The 22,806-nt window shown below is 50.2% G+C and overlaps 1 protein-coding gene across 19 annotated transcripts in view; it reads right to left on the minus strand.

Moving 5' to 3' along the window:
• LOC116947431 (calcium-dependent secretion activator 1) overlaps positions 1–22,806 on the minus strand; it is a 428,622-nt gene that overhangs the window by 117,589 nt on the left and 288,227 nt on the right. For all 19 annotated transcript variants that reach the window (XM_032963139.2, XM_032963159.2, XM_076070599.1 and 16 more), the window contains 7 exons: positions 16,475–16,711; positions 15,863–15,984; positions 13,299–13,410; positions 8,851–8,990; positions 4,272–4,338; positions 2,555–2,663; positions 1,931–2,140 (listed from right to left, as the gene is read on the minus strand). In XM_032963139.2, the coding sequence (XP_032819030.1) occupies positions 1,931–2,140; positions 2,555–2,663; positions 4,272–4,338; positions 8,851–8,990; positions 13,299–13,410; positions 15,863–15,984; positions 16,475–16,711 (997 nt within the window). The remainder of the gene's footprint in view (positions 1–1,930; positions 2,141–2,554; positions 2,664–4,271; positions 4,339–8,850; positions 8,991–13,298; positions 13,411–15,862; positions 15,985–16,474; positions 16,712–22,806) is intronic.

The raw sequence follows: 22,806 nt of genomic DNA on the forward strand, positions 1-22,806 counted from the left end.
AACATTTTTTATTTATTGATATGTGTGTATGTGACGTGTGTGTGATTAACGTGTGTGTGATTGACGTGTGTGTGTGATTGATATGTGTGTGTATGTCTATGGTATGCATGTGTATGTGGCGTGTGTCTATGGTATGCATGTGTATGTGGCGTGTGTGTGTGTATGTCTATGGTATGTATGTGACGTGTGTATGTGTCTGTGACGTGTATGTGACGTGTGTATGTGACGTGTGTGTGTGTGACGTGTGTATGTGACGTGTGTGTGTGTATGTCTATGGTATGTATGTGACATGTGTATGTGTCTGTGACGTGTGTGACGTGTATGTGACATGTGTGTGTGTGTGACGTGTATGTGACGTGTACGTGATTGTTATTTGTTTGTAAGCAGGTCACTGGTAAAGAGTTGTTTAATGGCCACACATAAATGAAAGTTACTAAAATTGTCAAATAAATAACATATTGGGAAAACAATATTTTAGAAGCTTTGTTTTAAAGAGCAAAATTTACATTCACCAAAATGACAATTACTTGTAAGGTCCGCAAACTTAATCAAGGACCCTTGCAAGTCCTGCACGAACAACATTTAAACAAAGAAACTGGAATAAAGTTACATGCGAGGTGCAGGCTCTCATTGCGATGTACAGATATAATTGCAAAGGTATCTGGGTTAATGATGGGGCTGCGAGGGGTAGTCTGCACCCGCATACACGGCGGGCAACGTGTGCGGTAGCTCAATGGGGGCAGTGGGTCACTGGGAACTAACCGAGGGTGGAGAACTCGTTGAGTGGACAGCAGGAGAGCACAGGGCGCCATGGCCGTTGAAGTTAAGCGTATGGAGTCTACAGTCTAGACTTGGTGAAGTCCTTTCTGTGATATTGGAAGTGCGAGGACTGTGATGGCGTTGACCGCTGTTGCTCACGGCGGTCTCAAAGTCGACCGGGATGTTGAGCGATGCTTTGCGTTTAGACTTCAGAGCAGCGACGGTAAAGATCAGAGTGTCATTAAAGTGACGTCGTCTCGTCTTTATGAAGTGTTTACGCGAGTTTACAAACACGTCATATTTAGTACTTGCAAAAATATACATCTCAGAGAAAGTGGTAGGTATGTCGTAATGTTGTGTAACACAAGGCTGTGTATGGATAATTAATTCAAAAAATTGTTACTACTGAATTGGCATGAATTGTCAAGCCATTTTAAAACATGTTTTAACCCAATAACGATTTTTTTTTAAACTCCAAATAGATAAAGTGGATTTTATTCTATATAACTATTGAGGCTCTCAGTTATAACTAAAGCTTAATGTAGATTATTTAGATAAACTTAATTTTCATGTGTTTGGTGTTTGACTGTTTGGGCCATACACTCCTATGCGAGTACAATATAAGTGTTTGCATTTTCTAGCCAACGTTTAACGATCCCGCTGTTACACACAATGTTATTCTTCTCTCCACACCGACGCTCCAATGCGCTGCACGGTGCTGGTAGAGATACTAGGCCTGCGTTTCCTCCATTGGGCAAACCAAACTTGTGCGTATGATATCCTGAACAAATCTAGCCGTAACATTCGCCCACAGCGATCAATGCTCGCAAGTGACGCAAGATATTCAACGAAATCAATCGCGTGGGACGTCCATTTCCATATAATTTAACTGTTATTTAATTCCTACTGCAAACTGTTGAAGAACCAAACCAAGAACGGAGCTGGGTCAAGCCAAAACATCGGTTACATTTTGTGACGGTCAGAACAATTGGAATGCCACGTCGAGGCGAGGACATTGTGCGTACGTACGTACGAACGTCTTTCGCAAGTAGCCAACCGTGCTAACCGGAGGTGCGTCACGGCCGCATTCACGCGGGACGCTGCGAGCGGAGGAAGGGCACGGGGAGCGTGGCAGCGGCGAGCTGCCGACGCGGCGATCGCGGCCACTCACAGAACTGGGAGATGGGGGCGTCCATCTGGGGGCCTCCGCCCTTGGCGTTGAGCTTCTGGATCTGCGTGGGCGCCACGGGCTTGTGCGACTGCCCCGTGGCACGGTACATGGCCTGCACCCAGAGGATGCGGTCCTGCTCGTCGTCGCTCGCGAACGTCACCGTGTCGCCCTCCTTCACCGCGTTGAAGAAGGAGCGGCCCCCGTCCAGGCCTGAGGCAGCGTGGGTTGGGTGGGACGGGAGGTGGGATGGGAGAGAGCGGAAATATAGAGGCCTCCCTCTCTATGCTCGTAACTAAACTATGATACGATTTTGTATGTTACCAGGTTAAGGCCAACTGAGCTATACAGCTCTTAAATTTCAGAAGTGACCTCGCCACAAATGATAGCTCAACAATGTAGAAATTTATATGAGCCAAATGCATGCTTCTAAATATGGAGGGAAAAACCGGAGGATCCGATTAAAAATCCACGCGACCATGGGGGAGAGAGACACGCAAACTCCAAATAAACAGCAGGCGTAATGGTCCCGGCCACACCATGCCGGGCAATCACCGCTAACGGCACTTGACCTGAGAGGCCACGTGGGCGCTGCCAGGGGGTGGGTGGGGACCTTTGTCTTTGTACCTGGCTGCGGCTCCGTGTAGTCCACCGTGTAGCCGTCGAGCTGCATCAGCTCCTGCGGCTCGGTCTTTTTCTCGCGGTAGCTGCACATGGCGAAGGTGTACTGGCTCACCTGCGGCACGGCGAGAGAACATTTCCTTCGGCAACGCGGGCACCGGGGCCAATCCGGCGGTGGGCGCCGATCTATTTTTTACACGCTTTTATTGAGCTCACGCTGTCTGTTGTTGTCGTTGTATCCTCAAACCTTGTAACTCAATGTTAACCCACTTCCCAATGTGGTCTCGACTGCAAACTTGGTATACTCATGTCATACTGATGACAATACTATATTTTATCATTAAGAAAGAAATAAAGATATTTTTACATCATTGTTACACGCTTTCTATTAACTCACTCTGCTGTTGTTGTCGTATCCTCAAATCTTGTAACTCAATTTTATTTTATGTTACCAGGTAAGCTACTATGCAGCTTGTTTACAGATGTGACAAATGTCAGCTCACCGAAGTGGCTTATCACCGTGTGGATATTTATAGCATCAGCCAAATACTTTCAAAGCGTGGCGATGTCGATTCTAAATGTGGAGGGAAAAACCGGAGGACCCGGAGAGAAATCCACTCGACCACGGTGAGAAGATGCAAACTCCAAAAATACGGGCGTCAGTGTTGGGATTGAACCCACCCACTCCTTTATACCAGGCGAGGTAGTAAACATCTCGCCACCGTGACGGTGCTCTGGTGGTCACTACATGGCAGTGGTAATGGGGAAATGCCCAAAGCAACGACGGTGCGCGGTGCTTTAGCCGACGTCGATAATATAATTAGACACGGTTATAATCGACGAGAGGTCTCTTTAAAGGAATTACAATTAGTCCAAAAGAACGATGCACAGAACAAGCCAATGTATTGGCTCGTTGAGCTTCCACCTGGTTATAAATAATAAACGACTGACTCATTTAGCGGTTGATTGAGACCACATTGCCTGCTTTCGAAATTGAATGGCACAATTTGCTCAGGGAGTGAATATAAAAAAAAACAATTTCAAGTAATGTTGCAACTTAATTCTACATCCCACACTGCCCATGGGTGATTTTGTGCATAACATCACGGCACTGGTTAAACAGGCTACACTCCGCTGATGACACTAAGTGAAGTGAAATTGGGGTTCACGCTTGCCTAGTTTAAACAAACGCTACCGGAACCATCTCACGTAGGCAACGCACATTATGACGGTTCGAGTGATATTTACAAATGACCACAACTAATAAAAGAGAGCAATGCGGTCTTCCAAACTGTCGCACTCGGATAACTTCAAGGACAGAAACTTCGCCTGTGTCATTCCCAAGCAGCGTGAAACGCCTCTTCTGCAACACTGATGGACTTTAACAAACGCCTCGTGAGACCGTCCTCCTGATAGGGGCCATATGTACGCAACGTTGCTGTTGTAGACTACCCACATTTTTCCCCTCCACTAGTGACCTTGCAAATTACCTAACCACAGTATTACCGCGTCTACCTGTCGTTGAGTGGACTGAGTAAAATCGAGGTTCGGTGTTGATTTTCAGTAGGAGACTCAAAGCCGACTGTGTATTGCATTCCCATCGGAGGCGGTGTTGCAACTCATTCTGGCGCACGCCCTCTTCGCAGAGACTTTGACTGAAGCGCAGCTCTTCGGACGATGGTCCAAGCCCACACAGGTGAGCGTGGAGCCTTTCTTGCCTCACCTGGACCAAGACAAAGTACCTCTTCTTCCACCTCTTCCAAACGTTCTTGCCCAGAGCCCACAGGTATCTGGGAAGGCACAACAACGTGGACCGGTGATGGGCAACTCAAACTATAGTCGGTGGGCCCCCACTCGCCACGACCCCTCGCTTCGCCCGAGACCAGCGGTGGCCGACTGGTGTCTCCCGAGCCACCGCATGCGGCTCTTCAATCCACCGCATGTGGTGGCTCTATCGAAGGGGCATCGCATAGGACGCGCAATCGCAGTGGTAGCAAAGAATAATAAATGTTTCCCATGCTGTGCCGAAAACCATGAATATATATACACACACACACACTTATATATACACTTGGCTCTTTGCAGAACTCAGGGGTACTTTTTGGATATTGCTCTGTGACAGGTTGGCCACCCCTGCCCTAGAGACACTGAGACCAGGCCACAACCAGGGGCTCCGCGGGACGCATTAAGCCAGCGGGCCACCACCAGGGGCTCCACGGGACGCATGAGGCCAGCGGGCCACCACCAGGGCCTCCACGGGACGCATGAGGCCAGCGGGCCACCACCAGGGCCTCCACGGGACGCATGAGGCCAGCGGGCCACCACCAGGGGCTCCGCGGGATGCATGAGGCCAGCGGGCCACCACCAGGGGCTTCACGGGATGCATGAGGCCAGCGGGCCACCACCAGGGGCTCCGTGGGATGCATGAGGCCAGCGGGCCACCACCAGGGGCTCCACGGGACGCATGAGGCCAGCGGGTCACCACCAGGGCCTCCACGGGACGCATGAGGCCAGCGGGCCACCACCAGGGGCTCCGCGGGATGCATGAGGCCAGCGGGCCACCACCAGGGGCTTCACGGGATGCATGAGGCCAGCGGGCCACCACCAGGGGCTCCGCGGGATGCATGAGGCCAGCGGGCCACCACCAGGGGCTTCACGGGATGCATGAGGCCAGCGGGCCACCACCAGGGGCTCCGTGGGATGCATGAGGCCAGCGGGCCACCACCAGGGGCTCCACGGGACGCATGAGGCCAGCGGGCCACCACCAGGGGCTCCGCGGGACGCATGAGGCCAGCGGGTCACCACCAGGGGCTCCGTGGGATGCATGAGGCCAGCGGGCCACCACCAGGGGTTCCACGGGATGCATGCGGCCCGCAGGCTGCAGGTTGCCCACACCTGGCATAGTCGACCTTTGCACTGTGTTTATCCATTACGATACACAGACACATGCGTGTGTGCGTAGTTGACTAATATTGGGCATTTGTCAAGGCAACATGGTCCATGACACCAGTCAGATTATTTTTCAAACACAGAATCACACCCAGAGGGCACTTTCACAAGCTATCCCGTCACCACAGAGCACACCGCTTGCACAGCGGCGGTGACGGATCTGTCATGACCAGCAGAAACATTCATCCGCTCGAAAAGGAACCTTTTACCCCGTACGCCCACAGATACACACAGCAGCACGTGCGATGTTGATATGTCTGCCTGTAAAAAGAATCCACGCAAAACAAACTGTATCACAGCAATGTTCAAACTACCTTCGTGCATAATGAGCGCAACTGCCAATTGGGTTTTTGCGGCGTATAAATGTGATCGCATCTCAAGAGGCTTCGTCCAAACAGTGGGAGCATATTTATCGTGTTGAATTTTTAGTTTGATAGAGTGCTGTCTGCAACCCTTACTGTCCACTCCATCTCTCTTACCCTCTATAAAGAAGTGAAATTGCATGAAACGTCACCTATTACTGCAGCGTGAGAGAGGCAGGTCAGTCATACACAGAGGAAAAGAGGGAGGTCTTTAGCCTGGACATGAATCAGGACTCGACACAGCACGGACGATTGAGAGACGCGAGTTCCAGTTACTAAACGGACACGAGCGTTGTTCCAAGTAATAATTACATAACATTTTAGTCATATAGCCAGAGGACCTTGGATATTATGCATGTACGTTGAACTTCCTTCGCACCGTACGTAGCCAACCGTGATAATCGGAGTGTTTTGTCAGAAGCATGTGCTTAAGCAGTCAAACTCTGGACCGTTATCGACGTTTTGGGTCTCATCAGCAGAGTTTGGCCTGTTCACAATTGCTGCTGGGTTGCCCGATGTTACAGCAGAGGGAGCTCGATGTTCTTACATGAAATTACAATTGTGCCAGCTACCCACCTGTCATCTTTGTACAAATTAGTGATCATATTTATGGACAAGTGATTGCACTATGTATCCATAATCACTCGCTTAGTTAAGCAAAGTCACAGTGTCTCTGATCAAATTAGACTTTTGGCAACACTCATATCCATTGTGAGCCTGGAGACAAGTGGTGAAAATGTTACATTCATACGGCAGGGGCAAGTCTATCCACAGGACAACCAGGCGTTGAACTCGGAACCTTCTGGTTGTGGGCCGATCTCTGCCACAGAGCCACCTTGCCAGGTACCACAAACTCTCCCAATGTCCTTTAATAAAAACCGAAGCTAAATATACAAATTATTCCTTGTGATGCATGACCTAACATGGGCATAGTTGATCCTAAAAATATATTATCATCATCAGCACCATCTATGATATTTCCACTGGTGGATGAAGGCTTCCCCAAGCCATCACCATCCCCAAGCCATCACCATCCCTGTAAATATAAATATACCTGTAAATATAGATATATAATATATATATATAAATTATATATAAATATAATATAGATATATTTACAAGTATATTCCATCAACAAGGTGACAGCCTATCCTGCAAAACAACACCTTTGGCTCTTTCGCATCCATTAGCAAGCAGACGGGACGGACACCTCAGCTACTGAACCCTCCTCTGGCTCGTGCGGCATACCTTAACACTTAAGACAAGTCTTCACAACGCATTACCCTCAACGGCACAAGTGGGGGCTGGGGCTGGGGGTGGTTGTGGTGGTAGTGGCTGTGGCATCAGCTGTGGACCGGCTGCTCCCGACAAGCGGGTAGAGGAGCGGCGGGAGGCGACCCGGCTACGGGGGGAGACGAGACGCCGGGGCTGGGAGCTGCGGGCCGCACGGCCGCACGGCCGCCCTTCGTCATGCGCGAACGAGTCGGGTCTTTGCCCACGGGCGAGTTAGAGAGAGGGTCGGGGTGGGGGGGGGGGAGATGGTTGGCGTATCCACTGATCGCTCTCGGCAAACGTTGTCACCGCCGCTCGGCGCGCACCGCCGGCGAGAGGCAATCTCGCGTGTCGGGCCCAATTTAGCGGCCCGGGCCTCCGCTCGTTCCCCAGCTGTCAGAGACGCACCCAGGTGTAAAGACCTCGCCCGCGTGAACTTTTCATTTCACTTGATGGCCACCCCCGTGGAAAAAAAGTTAAGTTTGCGCGGGCGGTAAATTGTGCGGGCGGTCAATTGTTCGTAGAAATATTCGCTCGTTTTATGCAGTCTAAAAAAAAAAAGTAGTACTTGTAGGCCGCTGTAAAAGTTGGCAACCACTTCGAGTAAAGCCACGACATTTGCTTCGCAATTTACTTCGCCCGTACACGATGCATGCGGGGCCCCGATTCGCGAGACTGTTACAGCCATTTGTGGCTGAAGCGTCAAAACAAACTCGAGTCGAAGCGGGCCCCCTGGCGCTCGGGGAACTGCTGGAGCGATTTTCAGCGCATTCGTGTAAGAGCGTATACGTGTTCAAATTTGTTTTTGTCTCAAAAGTAGTCGAGCTGTCTTTGTCAATTTAAACTCCTCGTGCCTCGATAGAATAATAATAATAATGCAAGAACATTTTGCCAGCGCCTCCATATCACAGGATTTCAGCCCTGGGGCAGGCGTGTGAATAATATAATCTGTCATTCCGTGGCCAGCCGAGGGTTACGACGAACGGCGGTTGAGTTTTCTGTAGCGATATATATGACAAGGTGTCAACAATACTTTAAGTTTATTTTCAGCAAGGTAAGATACATGTCACGGGAAGTGGTGCTGCTGTGGTTGGTGCACGGTGCTACGAACCCGGCGTTCCAAGTTCGATCCCTTGCACAGCTGTCACACGAGTGATATCTGAACTGGGCCTGAACTCCCCCTTTCACCAACCTACACACTGACAAGTTTGGTGAAGTATGGTCGAACAACCTCTATGATCAGCACGACAAGGGGAGGCCTTCATCCAGCAATCTATTGGGAACGCGTTGTATGTACAGCTGGCTGACACCTGGATAGGCACTCAGGTTCCCAGCAGTGCTGGCTTAGTTCCCTGAATTGTCATTAGCTGGCCAGAACTACCTTATTTGTACCTTCCATTAAAGGACTTAACACAATATGAAGCTTTAATATTTAACCTACTTCATGATATTGATGCACATATGCACACAACGCAAATATCCCCATTTCGCCATAGATACCGATGGGGCATTTACGTTAGAGAGCACCTACTAACGCTGGCACAGCAGACGTGCACAATCAAAGACAGACAAAAATTCCCCCCCATATAGCCTTAACAGACTGTAGTGGCAAGTGCTGTTGGATGAGATGGGAAGAATTCCTGGGTGATTTGATGGCAGTCATTTTAGTTGTAGGCAGCACAAGCAACATGCAACCACAACAAAGGTGCTCAGACTGACCCACAGTGCTTGAGGTTCTGGGGCTTGTCCATGCGCACAGCAAGTTTGATCTTCAGGTCCTGGTCTGAGCTGTTCTTGGGCACGACCATCTTGTGGAATTCGGCCGACTTGGTGCTCGTCGGGGTTGGGTGCAGGATGACCTGAAACAGAAAAACAAAGCGGTCACGTGAAGATGTCATGTGAAGATGTCACGTGAAGATGTCACGTCAAGACGTCACGTGAAGATGTCACGTGAAGATGTCACGCTAAGACGTCACGCTAAGACGTCACGTGAAGATGTCACGTGACATCTTCACGTGACATCTTCACGTCAAGACGTCACGTGAAGATGTCACGCTAAGACGTCACGTGAAGATGTCACGTGAAGGTGTCACGTGAAGATGTCACACTAAGATGTCACGTGAAGATGTCACGTGGAGATGTCACGTGAAGATGTCACGTGAAGATGTCACGCTAAGACGTCACGCTAAGACGTCACGTGAAGATGTCACGTGACATCTTCACGTGACATCTTCACGTCAAGACGTCACGTGAAGATGTCACGCTAAGACGTCACGTGAAGATGTCACGTGAAGGTGTCACGTGAAGATGTCACACTAAGATGTCACGTGAAGATGTCACGTGGAGATGTCACGTGAAGATGTCACGTGAAGATGTCACGCTAAGATGTCACGCTAAGACGTCACGCTAAGATGTCACGTGAAGATGTCACGTGAAGATGTTACGTGAAGATGTCACGTGAAGATGTCACGCTAAGACGTCACGCTAAGATGTCACGCTAAGATGTCGCGTGAAGATGTCACGTGAAGATGTCACGTGAAGATGTCATGCTAAGATGTCACGTGAAGATGTCACGTGACACTTCACGTGACATCTTCACGTCAAGACGTCACGTGAAGATGTCACGCTAAAATGTCACGTGAAGATGTCACGTGAAGATGTCACGTGAAGTTGTCACGCTAAGATGTCACGTGAAGATGTCACGTGAAGATGTCACGTGAAGATGTCACGTGAAGATGTCACGCGAAGATGTCACGCTAAGATGTCACGTGAAGATGTCACGCTAAGACGTCACGCTAAGACATCACACTAAGATGTCACGTGAAGATGTCACGTGAAGATGTCACGTGAAGATGTCACACTAAGATGTCACGCTAAGATGTCACGTGAAGATGTCAGGTGAAGATGCCACGTGAAGACGTCACGTGAAGATGTCACACTAAGATGTCACGTGAAGATGTCACGCTAAGATGTCATGTAAGATGTCACGTGAAGATGTCACACTAAAATGTCACGTGAAGACGTCACGTGAAGATGTCACGCTAAGACGTCACGTGAAGATGTCACGTGAAGATATCACGCTAAGATGTCACGTGAAGATGTCACGTGAAGATGTCACACTAAAATGTCACGTGAAGATGTCACGTGAAGATGTCACGCTAAGACGTCACGTGAAGATGTCACGTGAAGATATCACGCTAAGATGTCACGCTAAGATGTCACGTGAAGATGTCACGTGAAGATGTCACGTGAAGATGTCACGCTAAGATGTCACGCTAAGATGTCACGTGAAGATGTCACGTGAAGATGTCACGTGAAGATGTCATGCTAAGATGTCACGTGAAGATGTCACGTGAAGATGTCACGTGACATCTTCACGTGACATCTTCACGTCAAGACGTCACGTGAAGATGTCACGCTAAGATGTCACGTGAAGATGTCACGCTAAGATGTCACGTGAAGATGTCACGTGAAGATGTCATGCTAAGATGTCACGTGAAGATGTCACGTGAAGATGTCACGTGAAGATGTCACACTAAGATGTCACGTGAAGATGTCACGTGAAGATGTCACGCTAAAACGTCAAGTGAAGATGTCACGTGACGATGTCACGCTAAGATGTCACGTGAAGATGTCACGTGAAGATGTCACGTGAAGATGTCACGTGAAGATGTCACGCTAAGATGTCACGCTAAGACGTCACGCTAAGATGTCACGTGAAGATGTCACGTGAAGATGTTACGTGAAGATGTCACGTGAAGATGTCACGCTAAGACGTCACGCTAAGATGTCACGCTAAGATGTCGCGTGAAGATGTCACGTGAAGATGTCACGTGACATCTTCACGTGACATCTTCACGTCAAGACGTCACGTGAAGATGTCACGCTAAGATGTCACGTGAAGATGTCACGCTAAGATGTCACGTGAAGATGTCACGTGAAGATGTCACGCTAAGATGTCACACTAAGATGTCACGTGAAGATGTCACGTGAAGATGCCATGCTAAGATGTCACGTGAAGATGTCACGTGAAGATGTCACGTGAAGATGTCACACTAAGATGTTACGTGAAGATGTCATGTGAAGATGTCACGCTAAGACGTCACGTGAAGATGTCACACTAAGATGTCACGCTAAGATGTCACGTGAAGATGTCACGTGAAGATGTCACGTGAAGATGTCACGTGAAGATGTCACGCTAAGATGTCACGCTAAGATGTCACGCTAAGATGCCACGATAAGATGTCACGTGAAGATGTCACGTGAAGATGTCACGTGAAGATGTCACGCTAAGATGTCACGTGAAGACGTCACGTGAAGATGTCACGTGAAGATGTCACACTAAGATGTCACGCTAAGATGTCACGTGAAGATGTCACGTGAAGATGTCACGCTAAGATGTCACGCTAAGATGTCACGCTAAGATGTCACGCTAAGATGTCACGCTAAGATGTCACGTGAAGATGTCACGCTAATATGTCACGTGAAGATGTCACGCTAAGATCTCACACTAAGATGTCACGTGAAGATGTCACGTTAAGATGTCACGCTAAGATGTCACGCTAAGATGTCACGTGAAGATGTCACGCTAATATGTCACGTGAAGATGTCACGCTAAGATCTCACACTAAGATGTCACGTGAAGATGTCACGTTAAGATGTCACGTGAAGATGTCACGGTAAGATGTCATACTAAGATGTCACGTGAAGATGTCACACTAAGATGTCACGCTAAGATGTCACGTGAAGATGTCACGCTAAGATGTCACGCTAAGATGTCATGTGAAGATGTCACGTGAAGATGTCACGCTAAGACGTCACGTGAAGATGTCACACTAAGATGTCATGCTAAGATGTCACGCTAAGATGTCACACTAAGATGTCACGTGAAGATGTCACGCTAAGATGTCACGCTAAGATGTCACGCTAAGATGTCACGCTAAGATGTCACGTGAAGATGTCACGTGAAGATGTCACGTGACATATTCACGCTAAGATGTCACGCTAAGATGTCATGCTAAGATATTCGCAGCCATTGTCGTGATTCCGACTTCCTGGACAGTTTGGCTTGCGAAAATTGTTTCTTCGACTTACCGGTGAGCTGAGATGGTGATAATTGGCACATTCAATGCTTGTACATAAAGCGACAATTTAACTTGTCGCGTGACGTGCTCCTGTAGTATTTTTGTATTCTTTGTTGTTGTAACTTTCTGACCCCATGCCCCTACTGGACATCTGTGAAACAGAGCTTCATAGCTCATCAGATTTCCCAAGAATAAATCAATATTGTAATTGATTAAATTAATCGTCTTGGTTCTTTAGGTAAAGTCACGTAGAAGGAAAATACATGGACAGACGGTTCTGTGTGTTATCTTTCTCTTAAATTTAGCAATCTTTGGAAGAACGTAATCAACCAGGGAGGGTGTTGACTGTTATGTTAGCCGACCATCTGGGTTGTATTGCATTATATTTCTAAGTTTCGCTAGGTTTATTTTCTCTTTCATTCGTCTTTCATTTGTACCTGATGATGATTGCTTTGCGTTGCAATCGAAACGTCGCATGCTAATATTTAATTTATTATTTTCTCTTTCTACGTGGACTTTTAGCGAAAGAACCAAAGAGTAGAGCGAACACGGAAGACGGCGTGAGCGTCACGCTGCCACAGTGGGCCGTGTAAACGGTGAGCGCGCACCGGGCCTACGATCCAGACGCCGTTGTCGGTCCACGCAGCAGTGGGCGTGGGTGCGGCAGTGAGCCAATCGGCAGGTCGCACGTGGCGTGGCGTGGCGAAGTGAAGCCAAAGTAACCTCTGGAGGGGCTCTCCAGAGCCCTCCTCTAGTGGAGGCTCTTCCGCCAGCTGTGACGCGAGCCAGCGGTTGGCACTTGCGGGGCCGCACCTTTACCTTTTACACGGGGAGCGGTGGCGCAGTTGTCAGCGCACGACACCAGCTATCGCTCGCCACTGATGCGGGCGGGCGGGCGGGCGGGCGGTGTCTGAACTTTCCGAGAGTTGGCACTCCACCAACCCGCGCTGTCCAGCGTGACGAAGCAACGGTGAACAAGAGCAACTCCCGTGACCGACCGAGTGTGGGGAGCGAACCTTCGCCCAGCAACGCATTCACTCAAAGGTGGCCGTTCAAGTTCGTGTTGTGGACAGAATCGCTCACCTTGCCCAGTTCCTTGTCCTCCAGGGCCAGGACACCCGTGCTCTCTGTGAAGAGCTTGATTTTTACGGCCGGCAGGGGATGCGTGGTCGTGAAGTCTCCCTGCGTGCCCCATCTGCCAGAAATCGGGCAAGACAAGCGAGCGTTGAGCGGGAGGACGTTGCAGCACACAACGTCTGTTGGCAACCCTTGGTCAATGGTGGAATTTCTACAATCCCATGGTAGGGGACCAGCCTGTTCATAGGACAACTGCTGTTGACCTTTCACAAAGTGGTATGCCTGCTTAAACAAAAGATGCTGGGAAACACTGAGCTATATTTGTATAACCTGTCAGGATAACAGCCCTTGAATGTTATTTTACATTAACACAGTTAAAACAGAACCTTGCCTATTATTTTATTAGTTTATTGCCCACAATATGCCACGACTGTGCATTAGACTAACCTTCGTACAACTTAACTGCTGCGAGGGTTGACCTAAGCTACATTAACGTAATGTGCATCACAATATATTACAATATTTTTTAAAATACACATGTAGCAAAAATGTTTTACTTTGCGCAAGATAATTAATGGCAGGTTTGACCGACACTCTATCAGGATGTGTGACCACGACCTAAACACAAAAAGCACCGTCTGTGGCTTTTCCAGCGACCAGTGGATGTTAACATCGCCCCCCACTGGTCACGTGGGGTTATTGCACGTTCGTGCGCTTTTATTGAGTCTTGCGTGGTTTTCTTTAGCGGCTCTGCTGGGCTGCACGCGGGTCACGCTTTGTTAAATCCGTCTTCACGCAGCGTTACTGCTCGACATGCCCATGAACACGTCCAGCCCTCTTGTCAGTCCACTGCTATGCCAGTCTTGCATGGGGGGTCGTTTGAGCGCCCTGGTTAGTACGGCTCGGGGAAGGCAAGGAGCACAAGTACAGCGCAACAAGAGATCGCGCTGCCCTGGCCTCTACTGCCCACCACGTAGCCCCACAGTCTTCAACAACGCCTACACATTGACAGGCAGACAAGACACGAACGAACAGGCATATTGGATATACAGATGGACTAACATTCAGTCAGACCAATGGATAAACAAACTGTCACGCAATTGGATGAACAAAAGACTTGGACTAATCACGATTCAACAGACGGTTCAAGAGACAGACTGATACATGGGCAGAAAGACAAAGTGGCAGACAGACATGTGGACAGACAGACAGACGTGATTATAGACAAGAATCGAGATGAGTGAAAAAGACAATGGAATGATCTGACACAGGGTCCCCAACCCCAGGGCCACGGACCGATAACCGGTCGGTGGTCTGGGCCGCACAGCAGCAGGAGGTGAGAGCGGTGAGTCCGCACGTGGCCCGCCCCATTCTGTTATTATTCACCACTTCCGTCCGCACCTCTTTCCCGCACTGCGCACTTGTCTCAGTTACAGTGTTGGTAAGCCCACAAGCTCTAACCCCTAGTAGCCACAATGAGTAAGCCCACAAGCTCTAACCCCTAGTAGCCACAATGAGTAAGCCCACAAGCTCTAACCCCTAGTAGCCACAATGAGTAAGCCCACAAGCTCTAACCCCTAGTAGCCACAATGAGTAAGCCCACAAGCTCTAACCCCTAGTAGCCACAATGAGTAAGCCCACAAGCTCTAACCCCTAGTAGCCACAATGAGTAAGCCCACAAGCTCTAACCCCTAGTAGCCACAATGAGTAAGCCCACAAGCTCTAACCCCTAGTAGCCACAATGAGTAAGCCCACAAGCTCTAACCCCTAGTAGCCACAATGAGTATGCCCACAAGCTCTAACCCCTAGTAGCCACAATGAGTAAGCCCACAAGCTCTAACCCCTAGTAGCCACAATGAGTAAGCCCACAAGCTCTAACCCCTAGTAGCCACAATGAGTAAGCCCACAAGCTCTAACCCCTAGTAGCCACAATGAGTAAGCCCACAAGCTCTAACCCCTAGTAGCCACAATGAGTAAGCCCACAAGCTCTAACCCCTAGTAGCCACAATGAGTAAGCCCACAAGCTCTAACCCCTAGTAGCCACAATGAGTAAGCCCACAAGCTCTAACCCCTAGTAGCCACAATGAGTAAGCCCACAAGCTCTAACCCCTAGTAGCCACAAGGAGTAAGCCCACAGGCTCTAACCCCTAGTAGCCACAATGAGTAAGCCCACAAGCTCTAACCCCTAGTAGCCACAGTGAGTAAGCCCACAAGCTCTAACCCCTAGTAGCCACAATGTGTAAAAAACAAACGTCGCTGGAGAGCTTCTTTGAAAAGGGGGAAAGACCCAATGATGAACCCCCCCCCCGTCCGTGTAAACATTGTCTTCCACGAAACCGGTCCCTGGTGCCAAAAAGGTTGGGGACCGCTGATTTGACAGATATAAGCAAAAAGATAACTGGACAGCAACAAGGACGGACAAACGAAAGGATGAAGCACACTGAACAAACAAATGGAAAGTGGGAAATAGGAGGCGAAGGGAGAGACAGATGCCAAGACAGACAGAGAGCCAGACGCATGGACAGACACATGGTTAGACGCATGTGGAGGACAGGCTCATGGCTGCTCACTGTGGCTTGGAGGCCTCTGCCTGGTCCGTCTGCAGCTTCTCTCCTCCCTCCACCTCCATGGTGCAGTAGACGATGCGGTTGGGAGCCAGCGACTTGAGTCCCATCACCTCCATGATCACGATCTGCGCGAGCGCGGAACGATCGGCCCTCGGTGAGCGTGCACGCGAGAGCGCCGGGCAGGACGGACGAACGCGGTCGCAGGAGCGACGCTAGGATTGGAGGAGCTTAACCACAGGGACCCCGAATATTTCCGCTCTTCTCGACCAACGCGCGGGCACAAGGTTAACGAGTTCGGCGCGTTGCCGAGGGATACAGGCAAAGCGTGCAGTTAACCGGCCGTGTCGCAGGTGACAAAGTGCAACCGCGTAGCTTTGGTCAAGATCAGCAGCACGGGGGAGACAAAGGTGGCCAGGCGTGCGTGGCGCCCCCCCTGCCCCATCCGATTAGTCTGATGGAATATCCCAGCTCTACAAGTGTGACTGGGCCATTCGACCGTGCAGAGAGAGAGAGAGGCAGGCGAGCTCAGCCCATCATCAGTGCAGAGCTGGTGCCGTCTCTCTGGACGGGCATCTTGGCTTGCACCCCCCCCCCACCGGCCGGTGCCCCACGCACCTCCAGGCTGAAGGCGAGCACCACGTCGGACTTGGACAGCTGGTTCTCGTTCTCCTCGCCCATGTCGATGAAGGAGGAGTTCTGCGAGCGCCGCAGCTTCTGCAGCTTGAAGTCGGAGCCGCCCTTGGCCACGGGCATGCTCTCCAGGTTGGCCATGAGCAGGTTGACGGCCGCCTTCAGCTCCTCGATGTACATGCTCTCCATCTCCTTTTGGACAAACTGCGGGAAGCGCCGCTCCTTCGTGCCAGACAAGTAGACAAAGATCGCCCCGTTTAGCCTACACTGACTGTTGGGGCGAGTGATGTTAGCGAGCACTCTATAAAGGCCGGCACTGTGGCACACGAGGGGGTGGGTGGCCAACACCACGCCCGGCCGACTGTGTCTCCCGAGTGACGATGTTTACACTCCGCATCAGGTACTGATTTGAGGCTGAATCAACCTAGGGGAGGCCCAGGACCGGGTCAGATAATCGTCACTGGTGTTGGCCGTGAGCGAGAATCGAACTCGGGTAGCGAGCTTTTTAGCGTAGTGCGCTAACCAGTACACTCCCGCTCCCCACAAACATACACAAACGTACACACACGTACACACACGTGCGGTGCGATCATTCCGGAGCACAGCCAGAGAGGGCCCCTGCGTGTGGACCCGGGCAGGTAAACAGCGACAAGTTTGGGTGCAAACACCGACGTCACCGGCGAGCGCCTGAGTGCCGATCCCAAGGAAAGAAAACTCCGGGATTTAATCCCAACCAACGAAAGAAGAACGCTCGTCCTCATCGCATCGAATCTGCATGCCCCATGGCAGATCTGGCCAGGCACAGCAGCGAGGGTTGGTAGATCACACAAAGATGGGCTGTGATACTCCCTTCACGTGGGCATCAAGGAGCCATACCCTGGCTTGCCAGGAGAGTGCGATACAGCAAAGTGAGGATTAATATTACCTGTCCTTTCTGCATGGGATCGAGTGTTATCCCCTCGCACAAATGGGTTTTCTTTGTTGTGCTCCGGATTCCACCAACGTCTATAAACACTCATTAATTGGCTGGGGGGAAATAAAAAGTAATACATAGCGGACTGCAGCGCTTGGGTAATTGTTGGTTAATGGCTCACCGCCAAGGCTGCCTTGCACCTTTTCTGCGATTTTGCAATGCATTCCTCATGAACGACGCAATATATATAAAAAAACTAAATATCACAATTATTGTAAAACTATGCAAAAAATAGCGTGCTGGTTTGGCGAAATTAGGAGCTGCACCTAACTCAGCCAAGCAAGTGAAATCAAATATTTAGTTTAAAAAATCAGTTAGTGAAGTCCCGTGCCGGCGCCTTAAACCACTTTATATTCTCGGAGCCTGCTAGCGTACGTGTCCAAATTGGCGTGCCAGCACCTCCACACATGCACTATATCGGGGGCACAAGCTGCAGTTGGAGGATGAATGATTGCCCCTCTGCACTGCTAAACCAGATTACACTTCAATTCCTCTCCCTCCCCCCCGCTGCTGGGCACAAGCCAATTGCACGGCATCTCTCATTCTTTCCCATTATCCAAGCCGGCTGTCCTTCCTGGTAGATATTGCATGGGACTGCAATAGGCTGCGATATAAGATATTTTTTTTTCGGTAAAGTCACGTAGGTAAAATAAAATACGTGAAAACAACTAAATTAAATCACGACGTTTCGGAGGCAACACAAGCTTTCGTCTTCAGGTGGAACAGACACAGCAAAATTAGCTGTATCATGTATCAAATCTAGAATTAAGATCCTTGATGTCGTGTTCATAAATAGATTGTTGCAATTACGGCAAACTCAAATATTTAGATGTCCCCTCCCCAACCATCACACCCTACACCCCGCAAGTCGTTCTATATTGTTAATAATAAAGCAGGGCGTGAGGCAAGGATCGAATGGGACAGACAGGTGGACTGTCTGATGGATGCTGCTCCTCGGTTCTGGTATAATGGCAACGGGCCTTGTGCTTTGGCTTCTGCCGTGGGCTGAACGGAGCCCCTGGCACTCGGGGTGTTTCATACGCCGCGGACATCTTCAGCCCCAAGCGGCGCGTGCACGGAGGACTTTGTGAATGGGCTCGCACCGATTGCAAACACCTCCGTGGCAATAATCCAGCTGCAAGTACGTCGGCTGAAATGGGCGCACGTTATTAAACCTCGCGATGGCCCACTTGGCGGAAGCGGTCGTGTATTTGACAATTTAGTGGCGACCGTTTTCCAATACTACGGTACAATGCCCCACTTTGGTAAATCCCCATGAAGAATCAAACCTGCGATTCCGGCCGAGCCAAACTGGCTGCGTGCTGATGACACTGACCTGGCGTATATGTGAACATCCAAACAGTGGTCACCCTCAGGACTGACTCGATCCCTCCCCCCCATGGCCATAGGAATGCGGAATTTCGAACACCGACTTTAGGCTGTGAATGGAGATGCGTGCGACGCCGATGCTTGACGAATCACCGATATTCGTCAGCTACGGGGCCCTGGGCTGTGAAGCAGTCAAATGAAAGGAACAGCAGAGATCTCGGTTGAGGCCCGGCTCTGTCCTAAACTAAACTAGTTTTGTTATTTGACCAGGTAAGGCCCTACTGAGCTATTTAGCTCTTTTTCAAAAGCGACCTGGCCACAAATGCTAGCTCAGCGATGTGGCTTATCATGATGACGAAACGTATAGCATCAGCCAAATACTATGAACGCGTGATGTTGATTCTAAATGTGGAGGGAAAAACCGGAGGACTCTGATAAAAGTCCACGCGACCACGGGGAGAGAGAGAGAGATGTGCAAACTCCAAATGAATGTCTGTTGAAGGCGAACGTGACACGGCAGTCTATTCCTCTCGACGAGCTCTACACGATGCGCTAATCAAAGTTTAAAAGTTTTGTTTCTTCTGCGCATTCGTCCCCGCCGCTGCGCTTGGACGACACGAACACAACGATCCACGCCAGGCGGGTCGCGGCGTTGATGTGCGCGGTGGGACGGAGTCGCCAAAAATAAATCAAAATTTATTACGATTTTGACTTCCGTTTATTCGGGTCCCCGGGGTCCCGCCATAAGGTTCAAATATACAACGGGCGTCAGGGTCGGGATCGAACCCAGGCGAGGTAGTTAACATCTCACCGCCGAGTTGCCACTTGTGCCCCACTGTTGGGAGATGATCAATATTCACGCCGTGCGGCGCTTGTTGTATGTGCAGTGGTGCGCTGTATGCTCCTAGCACTCGCAACGAAAGAATTCACAGACAGAGAGAGAAGATAAAATAACAAAGAAATAAATGCACCACCAAGGACAGAGAGGAGGGCAGGCAGCCAGGGTTATTGTCGCCGTGTTGTTATTATCGTTGGAAGTTGACCCTTCCGGTGAAGTTTCTTTGTTGAGTTCAACACAAAGACACCACCTGGCCTTCACTCTTCCCTTATCAGCCATCACCACGCCAAACCATTACCGTTATTTTAGAGAGATCCTGAAAGGCAGGGAGGAGCGCATTGCCCTGGGAGCCCGGCAAACTGATTTCAATCCCCGGCCACGGCTGACGTTCAGTAGTGAGCGATGTCAGAATCGGCCTTTGCGACGCACCCAATCCCAACCCACCCGACCTTTACCGGCCTGCGTGGTGAAGTATGGTCAAACAACCCCCATGGCCGACACGCGGAGGCGTTGACAAACGGTTGTGGATTTTATTATCAGCTACTACCAAAAAGTCCCGCCCCGCCTGAAGCTATTTTAATGATTAGTGCTGGCCAGGGGTTTGTTGAGAGCTGGACATTATTATTTTCAGCGCGTGGGGCATTACATTTAACGGCGTGTTTATCACGGTCAAACCCGTAGTGTCCTCATTTCACCACAGAGCCGGGGCACCAAGGGATGGATGGATCGATCGTGATTTATCCTTACGGATTTCTTGGTCTGAACAACATTAATATCAAGTGTAACTACGAAATACAAATACATATGCACACACACATGCTCTTTGTACATATGCAATATCACTAACAATGAGTGGATGTGACAGTGTTCTTAACAAGCATATGACTAACTGCATTTATGTTTTCACTGATTTATGCTTTCACTAAATAAGTGGTTAGCAAGGAGACATGAGGGTAACGTATATGTAGCGCCGATCAATGCCAGCGGCCATGGGGATGTTTGCCAACATTGTAACGTGTAATCCTTCAGGGTGGAGATTACATGCTTTTTAAAGATTCTAATAGTTAATTTAAATGACTGATGCTGCTGTGAAGTTTCATTTATAATTCGTAGACTCTTAACCGGGAGTTAACGCACTGCACTCGGAACCCAGTGACTCTAACACACCGCGTGGTGAACCCAGTGACTCTAACACACCGCGTGGTGAACCCAGTGACTCTAACGCACCGCGTGGTGAACCCGGTGGCTCTAACGCACCTCGTGGTGAACCCTCATTGGCTCTAACGCACCGCGTGGTGAACCCAGTGGCTCTAACGCACCGCGTGGTGAACCCAGTGACTCTAACGCACCGCGTGGTGAACCCAGTGGGTCTAACACACCGCGTGGTGAACCCAGTGGGTCTAACACACCGCGTGGTGAACCCAGTGACTCTAACGCCCCGCGTGGTGAACCCAGTGGCTCTAACGCCCCGCGTGGTGAACCCAGTGGCTCTAACGCCCCGCGTGGTGAACCCAGTGGCTCTAACGCCCCGCGTGGTGAACCCAGTGTGGCTCTAACGCACTGTGTGGTGAACCCAGTGACTCTAACGCACCTCGTGGTGAACCCAGTGGCTCTAACGCACCGCGTGGTGAACCCAGTGGCTCTAACGCACCGCGTGGTGAACCCAGTGGGTCTAACGCACCGCGTGGTGAACCCAGTGGCTCTAACACACCGCGTGGTGAACCCAGTGGCTCTAACACACCGCGTGGTGAACCCAGTGGCTCTAACGCACTGTGTGGTGAACCCAGTGACTCTAACGCACCGCGTGGTGAACCCAGTGACTCTAACGCCCCGCGTGGTGAACCCAGTGACTCCAACGCCCCGCGTGGTGAACCCAGTGGCTCTAACGCCCCGCGTGGTGAACCCAGTGGCTCTAACACACCGCGTGGTGAACCCAGTGACTCTAACGCACCGCGTGGTGAACCCAGTGACTCTAACGCCCCGCGTGGTGAACCCAGTGACTCCAACGCCCCGCGTGGTGAACCCAGTGGGTCTAACGCACCGCGTGGTGAACCCAGTGGCTCTAACACACCGCGTGGTGAACCCAGTGGCTCTAACACACCGCGTGGTGAACCCAGTGGCTCTAACGCCCCGCGTGGTGAACTCAGTGGCTCTAACGCCCCGCGTGGTGAACCCAGTGGCTCTAACACACCGCGTGGTGAACCCAGTGACTCTAACGCACCGCGTGGTGAACCCAGTGACTCTAACGCCCCGCGTGGTGAACCCAGTGACTCCAACGCCCCGCGTGGTGAACCCAGTGGCTCTAACACACCGCGTGGTGAACCCAGTGACTCTAACGCACCGCGTGGTGAACCCAGTGACTCTAACGCCCCGCGTGGTGAACTCAGTGACCCTCGTTCATTGCCTTGGTAAGGCGATCTATGAATCTAGATGAGATGAGATGAGCTTGATGGCCACGACGATGTCCCTGGCTTGTGCACTTTCTCTAACCCATGTTACCCCTCTTCCCACCTCTCGGTGGGAATTCCAAGAATGCATCTCTCCGCACTTCTTCGCGGAAAATTTCAGCAGGCGTTTCCACCGCGTTTGGTGAAAGTCCTAGATTCCGAGCCGCCTGTCATAGTCAGCCCGGCCGGCAAGCCTCCCGACAGTATGACATATTTATTGTTCATCTCTCCGTTTTGTTGGGGATCTCACAAAGAACAGGCTCAACGGACTCAAGTTGATTAAGGAATATTCCCCAGAGGCAATGACAATGACAGGCCTAGCATTAGGCATCGTTTACCACGAAAGTGGTAATTACGTTTTCCCGGAAGAGACGGTGTAAGGGGAACACGTGGACGGGATTTTGCCTGCATTGGCTGCCAAAACGATAGTGAAAGAAAAAAAATTGATTCTGGCAATGCCCACGATGGAGTAAATTTTTGATAATTCTTGAAATAGAGCCAGAGAAGAGATTAGCGGATAATTTGCATGCCATGTTGGTCAACTGGGGTGGATATCGCTGGAGTAATGAGGTTCTGCAGAAAAGAGAAATGCAACATTCACGGCTGGTGTCTCAAATGTTAAACCATTCCTGGAATTTAGATTTAAAGCTTTCGTGACTGCAGGGATTCATATTCTTGGTTCTTTCGGTAAAGTCACGTAGAAGGGAAACAATAAAATAATAAAAAAAAA

Source organism: Petromyzon marinus, chromosome 30, assembly GCF_048934315.1.
Source record: "Petromyzon marinus isolate PM22_M1 ecotype Great Lakes invasive population chromosome 30, UKy_Petmar_22M1.pri1.0, whole genome shotgun sequence".
Lineage (NCBI taxonomy): Eukaryota > Metazoa > Chordata > Hyperoartia > Petromyzontiformes > Petromyzontidae > Petromyzon > Petromyzon marinus.